This window comes from Colletotrichum truncatum, assembly GCF_014235925.2.
Source record: "Colletotrichum truncatum strain CMES1059 chromosome Unknown Contig_0005, whole genome shotgun sequence".
In the NCBI taxonomy this organism is placed as follows: Eukaryota; Fungi; Ascomycota; class Sordariomycetes; order Glomerellales; family Glomerellaceae; genus Colletotrichum; species Colletotrichum truncatum.
This window is the reverse complement of record NW_027222402.1, coordinates 406,830-425,144: the sequence shown is the minus strand read 5'-3', so window position 1 is coordinate 425,144 and position 18,315 is coordinate 406,830. Positions and strand designations below refer to the sequence as shown.

The window sequence follows — 18,315 nt, the reverse complement described above, 5'->3', positions numbered from 1 at the left end:
TTCACGACCGAATCCATCATTCAAAATGATTGAAATTGATTGGGTATGCTCATTACAGCACCAGGGCGTCTCGCTTCCCTTGGGCGCTTCGGCACGTTGGAACGGTTAGGGGCCGTTAGGCGCTTTCAACCTTGCTTTAAGATTGGCGCACGAAGCAGGGATTGACGTCAACCAACCAGGAGCCTAACAGACATGCACAAAGTTCAATAATAACCCTCAACCATGTCGAAAACATTTGCTGGCAGATTCTTGCGTTCATAGTGATTTTAAGCATCAACGCATGTGGCTCGCTTGACGGTTGTGTCAAGATTTACGGCACCGGAATCGTCGCCGAAATGGACCCTCTCTCGGAGCAGACCCACTTTACCGGCCGGAGACGCAAAATTGGCAGGTAAATGTAAGTAGCCGATAAGCAAATAGCAATGCAAGCCTTCGCCTTTTTATTTTTTTTACAAATACATTTCAGATTCGAATCTAGAATGTTATGCAAATGGAGGTAAATCTCAAAGTCACACTTCGCGACCTTCATGTGTAGTGAGTAGGATTCCCAAATAACGAATATGATTTCTGATGACGAATTAGATGCAGCTCCTAAAGTATATGATGAGGGTAAGAAGCCGTATTTCAATTAGTATCTAGAATGTATTCGCCCCATAAGTGACGTTAAGTCATGAAAAGATTGTTTCCTTTACACTGTTCGTAGTGGTCGATCCTTCCATCGTTTGGCACACAATCGCGGCTGTTACAACGGGGCTTACACTGAAGGGTAAAGTAGACGCTGAATTACAGAATGAAAGCCAAACACTCTTAATCCCCCTTCATCTTCCCCATTTCCAACTCCTCCCGCTCAATCATCAGCGATCCGCGCCGTGACCAACGCTCTTCACCGTCTTCCTCAAGACGCTTCAGGCTTGCAAGGTTCTTCTCCGCAAAGTCGACATGCCACTGGCCTTTCCCGCTTCGAGTCTTCTTCAAACCCTTCAACACGCCCTTGGTCCTCGACCGCCACCACGTCTTCTCTTGATTTGTGGCACACCGCCTCAGGAACATGAGCAGGAAGCATACCTGATCGCTCCTCGCATCCTTGATGAGCATTTCGCTGATGGTCAGAAGACGACTCATCTGAATGCTCTTCTCAAAGTCAAGCTTGGTGCCAGAGCCCAGAGAAAAGGCCGTGGGCGCGGCCAGTGTCGAGAGGTTGGACGTCAAGTACATGATTGTCCAGTGGATGTAGACCTGGATCGTCAGCGACTGTTTCACACTAACAACATAAAATTAGGGTTCTTTACCTCGCATTCGGTGATGTGTTCCTTGCGGAGGTCAAGGTCCTTGATTGTACCGTACTTGTCCGCCATTTTCGATAATTGAGCCACTGTCTCATCTGGGGAGCTCTTGAGATTGGCAATGTCGCAGTAGTGCAGTAAGACAAGCAAATCTTTCTCGGGGTCGTCAATCAGAGCCAAGTCAGATTGTCTAAAGGGGACAGGCAGCCCGCCATCCGCGCTCGAGCTTGGGCCTGGCTCGGTTGTGCCATCTTGCTGGTTAAGAAAGGGGTTGACTGCGCGCGCAAGATCCAACAGTCTCTTTGAAGGTGCGCCATAGTCAGTCGTCAAAGACAGTATTGTCGACTCTATCGCGAGCACGACAAAATCGCGAATGTTGGCAGCTTCTCGAGCCTCCTCAATCAGGGTCTCTAGCCGTTCGACGAGCGAAGCCACGGCCTGGGGCCCCGAGCTTGTCTCGTCCCCCGCCAAATAGCGATTGCGCAACTGAATGGCAGAGTGAATCGCCTGTCGTGCGTCGCTTGAGATGATTGGAGGAAGATGCCGAACCCATACCGTTGTCGACGTTAATGTTGTCGCAACGCGCGGCGGGGGTGGCGGACTGCGCAGTGTTAGGGGAGGGTCACCAGTCGATCTTTAGTGTCAAACTCTAGACTTACCGCGAAGAAGCACCACCCATGTTGGAGAGTGATTCCGACACGGACTTCTTGATAGCTGGGAAATCGGGCGCGCCTAATACAAAGGTTGAAACGAGTTCGTTCATCTTGTCTGTAGTTTAATTCTGGAAATCCCCCTCATTTTTAACGTTGCCAGGTTGAAGTCCAACATTGCGACGAGGCTAACTGCGTATCTCGTGTGTGCCAACTCGTATCTCGTGTCTGCATTTTCTGACCGAAGGCTTTTTTGGGTGGCTGAAGGCCAAGCTCCCAACCCTACGCGAGGGAGACGACTGGCGTGGCGGGAATGGTACCTGGACTTTGATCGTTTGCAAGCTTCGCGAACGCCACCGTCTCTCCCGCTCATCACGGGATGCGTGCGGGGTATAGTGCAGCTGGGCTGAGTTCCCTACACAATGTATCTGGATAGGTAGTCCAAAGTAGATGGGCGGCATCAATCATATGCAGAATCCGAGCCTGAGGACATGGAATGTGAACAAAAAAGATGTTTGTTTGTTGTTTTTGGAGTATCTCGATATGTACTCGAATGCTAGAATATACACGAATCAATCCCTGATGCGTACCAGATATCTTGGTTCGCCTAGAACGCCATTCCGCCTTGCATCCCTTGGGGATGAAAATAATAATGCCTAGTAAAATTGCATAGCCCCAGAATCCGATGACTTTCCCATGGTTCCGTCGCCTAATAATGCTCATATCCGTTTGTAAACGCCGTAGCCAATGCTATGTGTGATCCAATTTGATGTGTTGTTGTTGTTGTTGTAGAGGTTGATTTTTGAATGGTGATGGCCGGTAATGAGATGAAGTGTGGAGGCCTCCTTTAGACCTGGTTCTGCGCTTCGTAGACCTGCATCGCCTTCTCGAGCTCCTCGAGACTGGACCGGTCGCCGTAGGCATCGAGTAATTTTGCCGCACGCTTCCGGTCCTCGACTGCCCGCTTCTCTGCCTCCTCAGCCATGGCGAGGCGACGCTGGACCATGTTCTGTCTGTAGGAATTTAAGCCGTAGCCGACGGCGACGACTGCTACTGTGGGCGGGATCCTGTGTTGCCAAATCCGTCAGCACTTTGCTTTCCCCATATCCTGTTCCAACCCCAGGTTTCGGAGCGCCGAGGGGTATCGTTCGGCTCGGAGTTAAGACGTACCATCTCATGGCGATTCGGCGGGGAGTCTGTAAGAAGTAGCTCGGGTGGATGCGAGCGTTGGTGGAAAATGCTCTTGAAGTTTGCTTGAACATAGTAAGGTTTGCTTCGAAGGGTTGGGGGAAGATGGGGTCAGGTCGATATTTGTATGTTGGACTGTTATATTGATTCGTGGAATGAAACGTAAGGGATAAGAGAGATCTCTTCGGGCTAAACAAGACGCCGTGTGGCAGCAGCCATGCATTCATATAACCAACCCGTCTTGCTCCAAGACCTCCCCCCCGTGCCTCGTCCTCGCCCGCGCCCCCTTGGCATGTTCAACCTGGACCACCACCACCACCACCCCAACAAGCAAAGCCCCTAATGTCCAAGCCCGTAGCATTGGATGGACACACCAACAGGATCCAGCATCTCCCTAGGGGGGGGCAAGTAAACCACCTCCGCAGGGGGCAAAGCGGGATGCGCGGCAGATTTCGTGTGACACCAGCATGGCACCACGCTCAGCGACGGCCCCAATTGGGAATGGTGCTGCCATCGTTCCAGAGTGTCGATTGTGGGGTGATGTCGACCGATTTGCGGGGTGCAATCGGCACAGCCCGGGTTCAGTAACGTGACGGTTGCTTGACCATGCTGGAGACAACTGGAGTCGAGGGTAGACCTGGCTGTCCATTGTGCGATAGGCGGTCTGTTCATGGCCCGTTCCCATGCCGTGGAAGACGGCGAAACGGTACACCGTAGCCGGGCTGGATAACTGTATCCATGAGCTACTAGTAGCTGGAAGGGTCCCTTAGGGAGGCATTCCCGAGGATGCTTCCCGTGAATCGGACTATCTCTTGTCCATCTGAAGATCCCTGACCATACCAAAGCACAGCCACCTAGATTCGGTCTCCTTGCCTAGAAACTGGGTTGCCTGGCTTATTACCTGCTCGCTCCTACAGTATCCATTCGTATGACGGCTGGTGTGCCTTACGATCGGGCTATTGCATGACGAGCATTGAACGAACGGTATGTCGGAGGATTCCGTATCTTTCAGATCTTGCTAAGATGCCGTTCTACAAAACAGTTTAGTGCTCTTTTTGTGTGGTCATGAGCATTATGGATAAGACTATTATGACATCTAGTCGGTAATAAACTGGAGATGTCCCAACAAAGACAGACCCCTTTGACTTTTGACAAATTTTCCATCCGTGCTCAACTATTCCCCGTTTATGAAGCCGCAAGTGATCATCGTCAACAGATCCAAAAGCCGATTCCACCCGCGAAAAGAGAGCAGACTCCACCCAAAAACGTCCCGATATCTCGTCACATAGCCGAAAACCCTCGTTGATGTCATCTCTGGTCCCTTGATTTTTCTTTGCATTTCATTTCCACCCAGAGTCAGGGCCCATTGCAGCCGCACTAGACTGGATCTCACCCTGCGTATCCATTTTACTATGCTTTTTGGTCCAGCCCTCTTTTGGAAGCCTTTTTTCCTCTGGCCTTTGCCCAATCCCCTTTACCAAGGCACAAGTAAGCGAACGCTGTGCCCCCCCTTGGCCTGCCGATGTCATTCAACCAAAATTCCATCAATAAGCTCAACGCATTTTCCAATGCTCGTCTCCACCCAAACACTGCCAACTTGGGAAGTTTGCCAAGAGGGGGGCTATGTTTCGCAACGTCACAATGTGAGTTCGGCTGCGACTCCTCTTGACGGCTGTCGACGCCAGTGAGATGACGATGCTTGAAGCTTGTCGAATTCAAGGTTTCTGTTCAATTTGCTCTCTTTTTTTTCTATTACACATGAGATCCGCCCTACGACACAATAAATTTATTCCATTGGGTCCATCATCAAAAAAAAAAAAAAAAATCGACCACATCCACCATGGGGGGGTTTGTCGATCGGTCCCTTGTGGCCCCCCCCCCCCCTAGCAACACCCAAGCCACCCAAACTTCCCGGTGTTAAAAGACCCGAAAAGGCTTGTACATAATCGTTAAAATAATTCATAAATGCAGCTCAGAACGGTTGGGACGAACTTTGAACCTGAAGCTCCCGTATTTGGACTAGTCTATGCAAGGTAACTTATCCCTGGTCACACCGCAGGGGTTTGTACTATGTAACTCGGAAAATGCAAATTCACCTCTCGATCCTCTGGAATCTAGTGACTTTTGACCCGTCACTCAGCTCCTGCTGGATCTCGCGATGCTTGTACCCAAACAGTTTTGGCGCAATGACAAAGCGCAGAGTGTAGTAAATGATGCCCAGCGATAATATTGCCAGAGCGACGACGGAAGAGAGCCAGTACGGCAAAGAAGTGCTGCCTTTTCCGTTGGGTGGTCGCACAAATGGCATAACAATGAGGAACTGTGAAAGTCAGCCAAGCACCCTAAATTATGACTGGGATGGATAAAACTAACAATGTTCGCTACAAGGTAGATGCCAATAAGAATCCAGGGCGCGGGAAGTGGCGAGTGGAAGTTTGCACGGTCAGTAAGTCGCAGCTTCACCAAGCCGACTGTGATAGCAAACAGAAGAACCGTGGTGGGGTAACTGGACAAGCTGACGACGAAATTGAATGCGTCTCCTGCTGGAGGGGCACAGATGAACAAGATTGTGACACCAAGATGCAGCAACAGAGCGTAGATGGGGGTTCGGAAGGGCCTGTTCTCCATGAAGAGGTTGGAGAAAGGCAACACTCCATCCTTGGCTAGCTCTTGAAGCAAGCGAGCTGTTTAAATTATGTTAGCAAATTCTTGTTTGAACATCTTTAGAAGACTTCGAATAGGTGACTAACGAATTGTAAAGGCAACTCCAAGCAAATGGCCAAGGGCGGAAAGCGCAACCAGCGCAGGCAGCGCTTTCGCTCCAGCTGACGGGCCAAAGATATTCTCGAACAGAGTGGCAGCGACGGTGACTTTGGCGGCAATGAAAGCCTCCTTGGGAACAGCAGCAAACTATTGTGCTGGGTTAGTATAAGAAGTTGAAGATGCCAAGGAGTGGAACCCACATAGGCGACGTTCGCCAAGAGATAGAGCACAGCAATAACACCCATAGAAAGAGGCAACGCCAACCTCAGAGTCTTTTGGGGGTTGCGGACTTCAGATAGAACCTGTAGCAGAACGTTAGTCATCGTCTACTACTTTTCCCACCTAATGACCTACAGCGTTGATGTTGTCATATCCTTGGAACGAGAAGATGACATTGAGGATTGCAGAACCAATGTTGTATCCGCTGTTAGATGTGCCCTCGAATGCGTTCGAAAAGTTCTTGGGCGCCTCTATCCTGAGATGCCCTGCCAAGGCGGCGAAACCGCAGCAGACGATGAACAAAAGCGTAAAAAGCTTTACGGCGGAGAGCACATCTTGAATGCCTCTGCCAATGCGAGGGGCGACGGTATGAATTCCGACGGAAAAGACAGCACCGGCGATTGCAACTCCACGGAGTTTCCACGTTGTTGAATCAACACCGGCCGCAACCAGGATATATGACGAAAAGGTAATGGCGTTACTTGCGGAAACCTCTACATTGGCATTCAGTCAGAAACATAGGCTCATCAACGAAACTCGAAAGGTTTCTTGATAGTACGAAACTCACGTAAGAACACGCAGTAAAAGACATAAATGCATGTTTGCATCAACCTCGGACTGAATGCACGTTCAAGGTAATTCTTGATTCCTCCTGATCTGGGAATAGCAGTGCCAAACTCGAGCATGACAAAAACACCACATGTTGAAATGATTGCGCCAATCACCCAACACATCAACGCCATTCCCACACTACCGGACAATTTGAAGATTGTGCTTGGCGTCGAAAAGATACTGCAACTGTCAGTTGATTGTGAAAAATGGCTCAATTCGATTTTCCCTTACCCTGCGCCAATAATCTTGTTCACAACGAGTGACACAGCGCCAAAAAGACCAATTGTCCGCTCCTGCAGAACGTTGATTTCGACAATCCCGAGCTGGCCATCTTTGACAGACTCATCCGCACTATCGTGGGCAGCGTTGACCGCCGGCATACCTAAAAGAACTCTATTAGAAAATGGTATTCACTCCAAATACACCAAGCCAAGACAACTCACTCTTAATGTCATCATTGGACGCCATCGTCACAACTAACCGTGATTGCTCAAACGCCGAGACTGCCAAGATGCAAGTATCAAGAATCACAACCTAAAATTAACTGCAAATTTCACTGTTTTATCTCTTAAACCTCCCGTCAATTCTGCCCTGGATAGCCAATTTTCAGACGATTGTTGGCCAGCGACCACGTCCGCGGAGCTGGGGTGTCAAGCACGCCATACTGGAGCCAAGATGTCGAATCAACCAAATCAGTGCTGACCGTCCAGCAGCTATTGGGGAATTTTGGGGGTATTCCCCTGATATGGTCAATTCCATGGGCAACCGAGCACTTGGATTCGGACCTTTATGCTGGAACTTCTGTACCCCAAAATGGTGCTGTCGCACTTTGTCGCGCGAAATGGCCGCTGTCGGGTAGTTTCCGATGATGTCGTGCTTTGCATCCAATATTCATCATCGCGATCCTTCATAGTTATTGGGCAGATAGTCAAAGAATCTCCAGATACGGCAGATGGCTTATCCGGGGCACATCCGACTGCGGTCCGAAATCACCGCGTCGAACTGGAATGCTTTGCATTTCGGCCATGACTTGATGCAATAAATGGAATCCAAACAGCACTTTTGCCAAAGTCATCAGAACTTCTGGGACCAACCTATTTGCTACGTTGACGACATATGTCTTGCACGATGGGAGTCGAGTTCGAGGCTTTCAATGTCCCTGGCGCCCGAACTTATTTCGGTAATGCCTTGCCGTACGGCCTCCAGGTAAAACAGGACGGCGCTGACGGCGAGGTCCCGCCTGTTGCCAAGTCGGCTGCGGCTCTTCGCACCCTGGGAGAATCGGGGAAGCTTCAAGAGCTTCTCGATCGCCATGGCGCGATTTTGATCCGCGGAGCGGGTCACCCGTCTGCGGACACATTTGCCGAGCTTGTTAGCGCGGCCGAGAAAGGTCGTGGTTCACAACCTCATGTACAAATCGGTTTGGCTGGCAAGAGAACCGCGGTCGCCGAAAATGTGTGGACTGCGAACGAAGGATCACCATTGACGCGATTCTATCAACATAATGAGGTACGAATCATCTTGAGCCGGTGTAGCTTTGGCAACGAGGAGGCGGCCTTATTCACAGGCGGCAACTAGTATTCGAGATATACGCGATTCCCGTCAAATATTCACTTCTACTGTGTTAAGAAAGCACCAAAAGGTGAGAGGAGGCAAAATCAAAGAGACGAGAAGCTCAAAGCAGGGTATTTCTGACAGGGCATATGACCAATGCAGGAGGCGCAACACCAATCGCCAACAGCGCCAATGTCTTTGAGAAGGTCCAAGCAGAGATCCCTGAGCTCGTGGAACAGGTACACAAGCGAGGACTGGGGATGAAGATGGTATTCCGAGCTCCTGGGAATGAGGCCAAAGTCAACTCTTTCAATTGGGCGGGCGAGCACAGCTTCGGCCGGGAACTTCGTCCGGGTGATGACGACGCCACTGTCAAACAAAAGGTGGAGACGCAGGTTCGCAAACTTACGGATGATTTCAAGTGGCAGGATGACGGAAGTCTTGAGCTTACACAGCATATTCCCGGTAAAACATGCTCTCCTATGATTCTCTAAGGCCAGCTCATCGATACTGACTGACTGCCAAAGGCATTAGAAGGCTGCCGGCCAGCGGAAGACCCGTCTGGTTCAACGGGTTGGTGGGAAGACACGGCATCACTCGAGATATTGGTGCACTGGACCCACCCCATATTGGCCGAGATGGAATGACTTGTTAGTCTCGCACAATAGGATTTGCCTGAACATTGCTAACTATTCCCCAAAGATCTCCCTTGCGTATACGGAGATGAGACGCCTATTCCGCGGGAGTATCTAGACAAGTTGATTGATGTCATTGATAAAGAAGAAATCAGCTTGGTCCTTGAAGAAGGAGATCTATTGCTGGTTGACAACTTCCAGGTATCTCACGGAAGAGAGCCTTGGGAAGGCGACAGACAGATTCTCGTCTCTATGTGGGACACATCTATTCCAGTTGCCGCATACTAAGAGATGCACGATTTTCAAGCTTCAGCAAGGGAACCATTCTAAAGGGTGTTCTAAAGGGTGTATTGATACGCAGGGTGGCATTGCCACCGCTCACCCAATGCCTTTGTTCGTGATCCTTCGCGTGTACCTTCCGCCAGCAGGTCCGCATCTCCTCCCTTTCGTAGCTGGCTATTGCGCCACCGAAGATAGAAGTGGAGGGTTGTGGCAAGGAGAATGCACATGGCAGAGAAGGCCACATTGAGGATGTTGGCTTGCCAGTATTGCGGACCATGAGATTTGGGGTAGAAATAGCTGGCGTAAATTGAGGCCAGATTGGAGCCAGCATTGACTACGGCGTATGATACTGCGCGCTTGGTTGACGGCCGAGGAAGGGTCGTCGAGACCCAAGAAAGAATGCAACCAAACGATCCGTAGACGCTCATCATCATGAATGTTGCTACGTAGCGAGCAGCTACGTTAAGGGTGGTTGCTGAGATTATAAATCCGACGCTACAAAAGATTTGCGGCCACACAATGTGCAGCCATCGTTCGCGGTGTTTATCGCTATGCCATGAGTTGGTGATGCCGAGGATGGCGGCGAAGACATATGGCGGAGACGACAAGAGAAGCGTGTTGCGCTGGTTATAACCAAGAGTTGCCACAATGGTGGGGAAAAAGTTGGTGAAGGATGCTGCCGTGTTGAGGCCGAGTTGCATGAGCCAAATCATGTACAGAGCTGGGTCGGTGAAGGTCATCCTGAGTCCCTGCCATGCTGTTGCTTCACTGCGGTTGTCCTCTTCAACTGCCTCTTCGGTGATTCGAAGAGTAGCAATCTTCCTCTCCTCATCCGATAGCCACTTTGTGGTTGCCGGATAATCGGGAAGAATGAGATATGTGAAGAAGGCAACCGGGATAGGAATAACCCCTTCAATGATAACTGGCATATTTTTGTTATTACTCATCCTTTATGCGCACAATCATTCTTGTAGTGACTTACAGAGCCATCTCCAGTCTGCCAGGCCGAGCTTTCCGTTCATTCCGCCCATGATAGCGCTGCCTAGCAACCCTCCAAAGGCGCCAGCCATTTGGCCAGCTGCGTAGAGGACTGAGATACGCACAGCCAATTCTTTTTTGGTATACCAAGAGCTAAAGAGATAAAGCGCTCCAGCTAGTTATGTGTTAATACGCATATATGCCTTGTGTCTCAGAAGGAATACTTACGAAAGAATGGGGCTTCGACGAATCCAAGGAGAAATCGAAGAACGACTGCACCAGTGTAGTTTTGAACAGCGCCGGTTGAGGCACTAACTACAGCCCAACAACACATGACAACGGGAAGGAAGATGCTTGGTCGCATCTTGTTCAAGATCATGTTCGTAGGTACCTGGGTGAGAATATAGCCGACAAAGAAGACACTTATAACCGTGTTATATTGTGTGCCAACTAAGCCAATGTCTTTTTCGAAGTTGCCCAATCTGGCTGTGGCAATCTGAATAAAATAGTAATGGTAAATAGGTGTTTCCGCAAGAAAGCAATGGGCATTTTGATACGCACATTGTTGCGGTCCAAATAATTTAGAACATGTGCTCGAAATTGTCAGTACCTGTAATGCTTCAGATGGTAAAAATCGGGAAGACTTATAGAGAAGCATCATCAAAGGCATCCTAACTGCACGTTAGTAGCTGACACTGGTCTTCAAGCGTACAAAATAACTTACATTCGAATATCAATCTTGCGTACTAGTCGACGCTCCTTCACTTCTCGGTCTTCGATATCGACATGATCTACTTCACTTGGCTTGATTGGGTCATCGAGCATTTCGACCTGGAGGTCCTTTGGAACCTCATCTTGCCCTTTGTTTGCTGACATTCTATTGACAAAAGTTCAGATCGTGTTGAAGTGAAAGACGACAGGTATGTCAAGCAAAAATAAGAAGCTGGACTTCAAAGTAGACACTGGGCCTAAATACGCCAGCTCTAGTCTCTCGGTATACCGTCCGACTTGATGCCCCACAGTATGTTGGTCCTCGGAGCTCAATCTCTCTCCCCGCAGCCGCGAATGCGGAGAGAGTTGTGGCAGTTGTGGGTCCGGGGTAATTCAAGCATGCTAGTGGGCAGATATCCATACAAACAAGGTCATTCACGGAGTCTGGTTCATCGGAAGCGACAAGCGAGCCGGTCGGCTCGCGCAATCCTAGTTTGCTATGGTCAAGAGAATGAAAGGCAGTGTCGTCCTGCGGGGAAAAGGTTGCGGCTAGAGTTACTTGCCGGGTTTGCTATTCATGGCGATATACATCTAGAGAAGTGAGACGGGTAGAATCCAACGCATAGAGCTTCGAGGATACTCTTGTTGTTTTCATCCCCTCCCCACTCTCCAATAGTTGTTGCAGTTTAGAACATGCCCTACCAATTTGCCGCGTTGGTCTAATCGACCTGTCAAGCACAGATTGAACAACACCTCAACTCTTGGTTTTCCAGAGCCACATGAGCAAATGTGGAAGAAGACTGCACCTGTTTGCCAACAATGTTTTTCGGAGAAATCGTAAGGTGTAAGGTCCAACCTTCTGCATTACTGTCTGAACCCGGCGGCGCCTATCAAGATGTGTTGCCCGGCGTTATCCCCGGATACTTGCAGCCTGGTGTCATGGGGTAGCATCACCTATCGCGGCCATTCGTTATGCGATGATCAGCCACAAAATAGGAATGGTGCATCCGATCGGGATTATGATAACGTGGAAAGCTCATCAGCTTGAGACGAGCAGGAATCCTGCTCATCGGGTTGATCCTCGATAGGCCAGTACCGGCAGTGCCCCGCTTGTATGGTCGGAGGCGAGATATGCCTTACGGAAAATGCAGTTGGAGGTACAACCTGGTCATGTACGCCAAGGTGAGGTGATCGGACAAGTTCCCGATGCCATCAATCCCGCAGATAGGCCGAACAACGTCGACCCCTCTCGTAACTCCGGTGTCGCTGGCTCTTATGGTTATTTACACGTCGTATCGACCGGTGTTCTGCTTTCCAAAGGAACCGAAGATATCAGTATTGCAGCTTCAATGACCAGATAAGTGGAAGCTCATCAGCTTGAAATACATATCAACCAACAAATTCCTACTTCACGATGCCGAGCACTGTAAAGCCAATTGTTCTCCATCTAGGAGACCCCATCGAATACAACCCAGAGTTATATAAGGAATTGGAGGCGATAGCAACGGTTATTAGGCCGGAAACTGAAGAGAGACAAAGAGAGCCATTCTTAGTGGCTTTGAAAGAGAAGCGATGGGGTGACTTCTCAGCCATTCTTCGCCCCTTTTGGAACTCTGGCGGCGAAATGGGCCGCTGGGATAGCGAGTTGATCCCGTATCTCCCAGCCTCTGTGAAGGTGTTTGCATCAGCAGGTGCTGGATATGACTGGGCAGATGTTGATATTCTGGCAAAAGCCGGTAAGAAGCAACATCAAATTTGTCATTGCAATAACCAACTTCTCACGTGGTATAATAGGCATCATCTATTGCAATGGAGCGACAGCTTCTTCCGAAGCTGTGGCGGACATGGCTCTGTACCACATCATCTCGGTCTTTCGAAATATGCAATGGACGAATACAGCGGCACGGAGCGGTAACCCAGAGATGTTTCTGGATGCCCACAGGAACAACAGCGAAACAGCACGTAATCCAAAAGGGCATACGCTCGGCATTGTTGGTCTCGGTAACATTGGCTACCGAATAGCACAGAAGGCATACACAGCTTTTGATATGAAAATTGCATACGTCGACCCCATCTCCAAGCCAGCAGGGCAGGAGGCAGCCATAGGTGCCAGGCGCTACCATGACCTTGACGCGATGCTGGCCGTATCGGATTGCGTGGTGATATCTGCTCCCGGGAGTGCATTAGGCGGCAGAGCTCTCATTGACGCAACTCGTCTAGCAAAGATGAAAGAAGGTTCGCGTTTGGTGAATGTTGGCCGTGGAAACTTGGTGGATGAAGAGGCGTTGGCAGATGCACTGGAATCAGGCCATCTTGCGGCGGCTGGCTTGGATGTCCACAACAATGAGCCCTACATTAACCCACGCCTGCTTGCCATGAGAGACGTTAGTTTGACTTGTCATACTGCGGGAGGTGCTGTCGAGACCCGAGTTGGCTTCGAGGAACTTGCCATAAGGAACGTCATGCATGTCATTTTGGGCAAAGATCCATTAACACCGGTCAATAAGCATTTGTTGAAGTAGGTAATCTCATAGTTCCAACTGGCAAAACACAGTGCAAAATACCTCAGTCGTAAAAGTTTCAGCCTATGTTGTTGAAAAGTCCAAATCGGCATAAAGCGCAAAGACGGCGCAGCATACGGATTCCATTGCTGGCAATGACAAGATGTGAGGCCAAAACGACGAACTTTTTAATCTCATCTTCGTATCCACACATCCTTACAATAGCGCGTCCATTGCCAATTTGCTGGAGCCTAAAGATCACATTTAACCACCTACGAATGTGACTCTGACAGGGTCTTTTTTCTGCTGTGCCGTAGGCTTTACTATAATGGGCGCGGATCCGCCGATATAACTGGATCATTTGATGGAACTTTTGCGCCTTATAGGCCTCTCTTCATCCTCCGCCTAGAAGGCTAAGAAAAAAAATGAGAAATCAGGAGACATAATAAGTCGCGTCGCCCATAGCTATTCCTCTCGCCCCTAGCGTCTCCCAAACACCCTTTCGGTTGTCAGTCTAAACCCTCAACTGAAAGTCCACACAGCGATACAACACGATGCGACCGCGGGATATTACTAGGGCGGTCATCTCAGCGACCTTAGTCCCTCGGGCTAGCGCTGCTTTCTGCCCTTGGGGATTTGGAGGTTACGCAGAGCCCTGCGGAGCCGAAAGAATTGGCGCTGATGACAAGGTTTGGATAAACGCCGTCGAAGCCAGCAATTCAAGCGGGACTTACACTATGCCTGGATATGACGTGTCGAAGCCATGGCCCGGTACACCCATGGATGGATGGACTCTTTCGAAAACCGGGGTCGACCTTAGCGGCCTACGTCGAGATGGGAGGCGCGGCAGCCTTTATTCCGGCCTTGCGGTCGTCTCCTCTGATATTAAAATCATTGCACCAAAGTCACTCTACGTGCCGAGTACGAATGCAAGCGATCATGGCAGACCGGTAGTCAACGCTCATCCGGACTGGATCTTCTGCGCATGGCGCTGGTACACCGCGCCGTACAATAACAAGACCCTTTTCACGAACCCTGACAACCTAGAGTTGCCGGAAGACGGCTCCTGTGCCCAGTGGCTCTCCGATGAATGCATAAAGGCTGTGGAGAAGCAAGCGAGCACCGCATACTGGATAAATTCAGAACCAGGAGGGCGATATGGTTCTCACCACACCTGTCACGACCTTGATGTTCCGGACGAGTGTCTAGGGACAAAGTTGGAGAATAACGAGCCATTAGTTCCTAGTAGGTTTACTTGGAAATCTGCAAACTCTTGTAGGCATCAGAGCTGACAGACCACGTAGCCTGGGGAGTGCCTTTGCAGTACCTCAACGGTTCAACAACATGGCAAGGTGGATATGGTCTCGATGAAAACACCACAGCAGAAGATATTAAAGCGATGTGGTGGGCTCAGACGGTAGAATATCAGCCCATCGTTACCATGTTTGGGCACAAAACCAACAAATCACTATACTCGACGGATCCCGAGCCTGGTTTCGCAAAGCTGAGTTGCATAAGAGGTTTGCCGGCAAAAGGACAGAAGTCCAACACCGGAGGCAGTGGAGGAAATGGAACCACCGGAGAGGATGGCGGTAATGAATCCAGCAACGATGGAGATAGCAAGAGCGAAGCAATTTTAATAAGCAGTGGGGTTGCCGTACAACTAGCAGCTTTCATGGTTTTGGCAATCTGGGTTCTATAAGTCAAGTAATAGAAGTTTTCTGTTCTGATAAGGTATCGTCTTCTAGCTTTACGCACATGTTGTAGTCTGCTGGCATAATATTATACCGAATAGCGATGGCCAACCAAAGGCATACATGGTTTCCATCAGGCAATGCTAGTTCCCATGGAGAAGGAAGTTAAAGATAACTTGAATTTCTATACTCAAACTGCGGCTTTTTAAAGAAGGGTCGACGCAGCCTTATATATATGCATCATCGGAAAATTCCGAATTTGCAAGTCTGCTGAGACTTAATAGCAGCAAATTACGAAAGGTTGCAGGCAAGGGAAGTATTATGGAAAGAGGACTTCCTCCACCTTGCTTCCAACTCCATAAGTTAGAGCTTTTAAGCCTGATATCATTTCGCATTAGATGTCCGAGGCATGCATTGATCTGTAAAGCAAGACTCAGACCTGATGACGAATGTAGCTGGATCTACCTACATGAGGAACGATTGCCACGCAGGATCAGCTGAACGTTGAATGAGACAAACATGGAAAACTTGCATCCTCCTTATTCCTGTACTCGGCTTGATAAGGGTTAATATTAGATCTTGACTTCTCGGAGATTTCATTCAATCGATATCACGACTAGCCACTTGACTTTTCCTGGGCAAACGCTTTCCGCGGAATGGTTTTAGCCCCCGACGTCAGGCTCCATTGTCAGAGTCACTGTTGACGAAATCGTGACCGATGTGGTATGGGTAATTAAGTACGCGGAATAGGACAGTTATACGCGTATAACTCTTACAGAATGAAAGTAGGTTCATCATTCACAAGTTCTGACCGGGATGCCTGTTGCCGAAAGACACGATAGAATGCATATTGCGGGGAAATCGGACAAGGTTCTCCAGATACTTCCCACCATGTCCCTTGACAATGTCAATATCTGGACCAAGCTAGGCAGGTAGTCTCTTAGCTAGGAGCCTTGTGTACATGACGATAGATTCTGCAATGGTACGTTGTATTTACACCTCGAATTCAGTATTAGACTGCGTCTTTCACTTTGAGATGCCTCTCAAGATTTAAATGAAGGAAATACCTGCTCTCAGTCTGTGGGAATGTCGTGATGAGTTCCCTTTAAAAACTTACCTCGTGTCTTTACTTTCTAATATTGCCAAAATATCTCCGAGCATTCACACCAGATCAACATGAAGATCTTTATTCTCCATGCTATCGTGGGATTGCTAAATCATTCCATCACCACTACCGCTTCTCCTCATCATGCTTTGAGCCCACGTGACACCAACTTCATCCCACCACCGCCTAAGCCAGAGCCAATAGAGCTGGTCCGTCTACCACTACCTCCAGGCATCTCCTCCAATACACCGGGCTCTTGTGATGAAAGGGCAAATCCACGAAGAACCGGGTGTATGCGTGTCAAGAGCGAGCGCGACTTCCAGTCCGGGAGTTTCCTCCCTGACGGAAAGCATGTTCTTGCACTTGTGCCGTTTATCGGAGCGCCCCCTGCGCCCGAACCGGCCAGCATTTATAATGGCTCGCAAATCATCATCATCAAGACTGATGGCACGTACTTCCCTAATGGTGATAGCTGGAAATGTATCACCTGTGGCATACCGGTCGAGAATGCCATCGGACGAAGCACAGCTATGGACTACCCACAAGCCTTCATCGATGGCAAGCGTATCTTGTTTGGGACCAACATTGCTGACTGTGGGAATCACCTGCTCACCAGTGAGGAATGTACCCCGGACAAGACGCACATATATCCCATCCGATGGAACACCAGCCCAGATGGCAGTGGCTCAGGAGGAGCCATCAGAGAACTTCGACTCCATCCCGACAATGTCCATCTAGGGTTCAGTTCATTCACCACCGGTGCTAAGCTGGGACAGTTCGGCTACTTTTCTCGTTTACAATTTAACCCAAAGCCAACAACTGGCTTGCCACTTGCCCCGAGGTACGACCTGCTCAACGTCTACAGAATGTACCGGGAAAACGGCCCTAACACGTTGTCGATTCGTGGAGACCAGTTGTACATCAATGAGAGCGCTGTCGTTGTTGGTGAGCTTCGAGGGTTCAGCGGCCGTGGTGACGAAATTGTTTATGTCGGCAATCCTGTCGAATCATCTAACTTGGATGTGTTTGCTGCAAATATGCAGACCGGCCGGGTGCGCCGCATAACTGCTCACCCCGAGTACGTCGACCCCATTGACCACTCCCCCGATGGAAGATGGTGGGCCATCATGGACACACGTGATACCGACCGGCAGATGTTTCTCTCCGGCATGCGCAATGTGCCTCCTATCACCGATCTGGTTACAACATTGGTGACGTCGGCCACTCGGAATAACGGACAGCGGCGCTTCTTCGTGCCTTACCTTCTCGATAACGCTGGTGACAGGCAGAACTACTACGGTCAGAAAATCAATGGTCCTGGCTTTAGCGCTCCTGGCAGTGGTGACTTCAGAGATCCTGAATGGAACGGGCAGGCGGATCCTCGCTGGTCTCCTGATTCCACGCAGCTGGTTTATTGGGAGGCTCATGTTGAGTTCCCGGCCTGCGGCGGTGCGAACCCGCTGCCGTGCTATTCATCCAAGGAGCCCGACGGCAAGGACATTCGCATCATCTTGGCTAAATTCACTGGCCGCAAGCCTTCCAAATATGTGCCTGTGGCCCCTGTCCCGGATGAAATTCCCTGGGGTGAGCTCTACGTCCCAGGGAGCGCCGAGCCGGAGCGAACAGCCTTGAAACCTGGCCGCTTCACTCTCCAAGCTAGAGTGTCGGGTTATGCTGACGTTCGCATCGATCATACTGTTGAGTCAACTGAGCCGAATCAGGTTGCTGTCACTTATCATAATTACTCGGACGATGGTATAACATTCCTCAACGGCTGGGAAAATGTTACTAGCATAATCAAGAGTCCCACCCTCAACCATGTTGATTGGTACTCTGACTTGGTGCAAGTGGGATCTCGGGGCATCCGTAACACCAAAAAGACGAGTGTTGATGGCTTCCATTTGGACATTGACGTGCTGACCAATTTCTTCAATGCTAATGGCACGATGACTACCACCATTGGAGATAAGGTGTACAAGCAGCCTCTGAACAACGCCTAGCTTTCATTTTTCCATAAATTATTGGACCAAAGTCCGCGTTTCGTTAAAACTGGAAGACAGACGAGTGAGATTGTCTCTGTTTTGGCATGATTCCCTATTCGATGCAGACAGGTAGATAGGAGCGCCAAATTTAGCAGATC

General features: G+C 49.6%; 8 protein-coding genes across 8 annotated transcripts; 4 read left to right on the top strand and 4 right to left on the bottom strand.

The window, feature by feature from the left end:
* Positions 1-807: 807 nt before the first annotated feature.
* On the bottom strand, positions 808-2,046 carry CTRU02_208118 (uncharacterized protein; the record flags this gene model as incomplete). Its single annotated transcript, XM_036733216.1, has 3 exons — positions 808-1,236; positions 1,290-1,884; positions 1,943-2,046. 3 exons carry the CDS (start codon positions 2,044-2,046, stop codon positions 808-810), a joined length of 1,128 nt encoding a protein of 375 aa, XP_036575066.1.
* A 734-nt stretch (positions 2,047-2,780) lies between these two features.
* On the bottom strand, positions 2,781-3,348 carry CTRU02_208117 (uncharacterized protein; the record flags this gene model as incomplete). Its single annotated transcript, XM_036733217.1, has 2 exons — positions 2,781-3,000; positions 3,104-3,348. 2 exons carry the CDS (start codon positions 3,346-3,348, stop codon positions 2,781-2,783), a joined length of 465 nt encoding a protein of 154 aa, XP_036575067.1.
* A 1,865-nt stretch (positions 3,349-5,213) lies between these two features.
* CTRU02_208115 (amino acid transporter) lies at positions 5,214-7,095 on the bottom strand (the record flags this gene model as incomplete). The annotated part of the gene is made up of 7 exons (XM_036733219.1): positions 5,214-5,441; positions 5,495-5,805; positions 5,872-6,031; positions 6,085-6,186; positions 6,239-6,597; positions 6,672-6,895; positions 6,947-7,095. The coding sequence occupies 7 exons, from the start codon at positions 7,093-7,095 to the stop codon at positions 5,214-5,216; spliced, it is 1,533 nt and encodes a 510-aa protein (XP_036575068.1).
* Positions 7,096-7,831: 736 nt separating this feature from the next.
* Positions 7,832-9,192, top strand: CTRU02_208114 (taurine catabolism dioxygenase; the record flags this gene model as incomplete). The annotated part of the gene is made up of 5 exons (XM_070205034.1): positions 7,832-8,224; positions 8,294-8,357; positions 8,414-8,734; positions 8,797-8,919; positions 8,972-9,192. 5 exons carry the CDS (start codon positions 7,832-7,834, stop codon positions 9,190-9,192), a joined length of 1,122 nt encoding a protein of 373 aa, XP_070061109.1.
* Positions 9,193-9,242: 50 nt separating this feature from the next.
* CTRU02_208113 (major facilitator superfamily transporter) lies at positions 9,243-11,040 on the bottom strand (the record flags this gene model as incomplete). Its single annotated transcript, XM_036733221.1, has 4 exons — positions 9,243-10,108; positions 10,169-10,339; positions 10,393-10,835; positions 10,889-11,040. The coding sequence occupies 4 exons, from the start codon at positions 11,038-11,040 to the stop codon at positions 9,243-9,245; spliced, it is 1,632 nt and encodes a 543-aa protein (XP_036575071.1).
* A 1,249-nt stretch (positions 11,041-12,289) lies between these two features.
* Positions 12,290-13,397, top strand: CTRU02_208112 (putative d-mandelate dehydrogenase; the record flags this gene model as incomplete). Its single annotated transcript, XM_070205033.1, has 2 exons — positions 12,290-12,611; positions 12,670-13,397. 2 exons carry the CDS (start codon positions 12,290-12,292, stop codon positions 13,395-13,397), a joined length of 1,050 nt encoding a protein of 349 aa, XP_070061108.1.
* Positions 13,398-13,930: 533 nt separating this feature from the next.
* Positions 13,931-15,078, top strand: CTRU02_208111 (uncharacterized protein; the record flags this gene model as incomplete). Its single annotated transcript, XM_036733222.2, has 2 exons — positions 13,931-14,621; positions 14,681-15,078. 2 exons carry the CDS (start codon positions 13,931-13,933, stop codon positions 15,076-15,078), a joined length of 1,089 nt encoding a protein of 362 aa, XP_036575072.2.
* Positions 15,079-16,246: 1,168 nt separating this feature from the next.
* CTRU02_208110 (saponin hydrolase precursor) lies at positions 16,247-18,175 on the top strand (the record flags this gene model as incomplete). The annotated part of the gene is made up of 1 exon (XM_036733223.1): positions 16,247-18,175. The coding sequence occupies one exon, from the start codon at positions 16,247-16,249 to the stop codon at positions 18,173-18,175; it is 1,929 nt and encodes a 642-aa protein (XP_036575073.1).
* Positions 18,176-18,315: the final 140 nt, after the last annotated feature.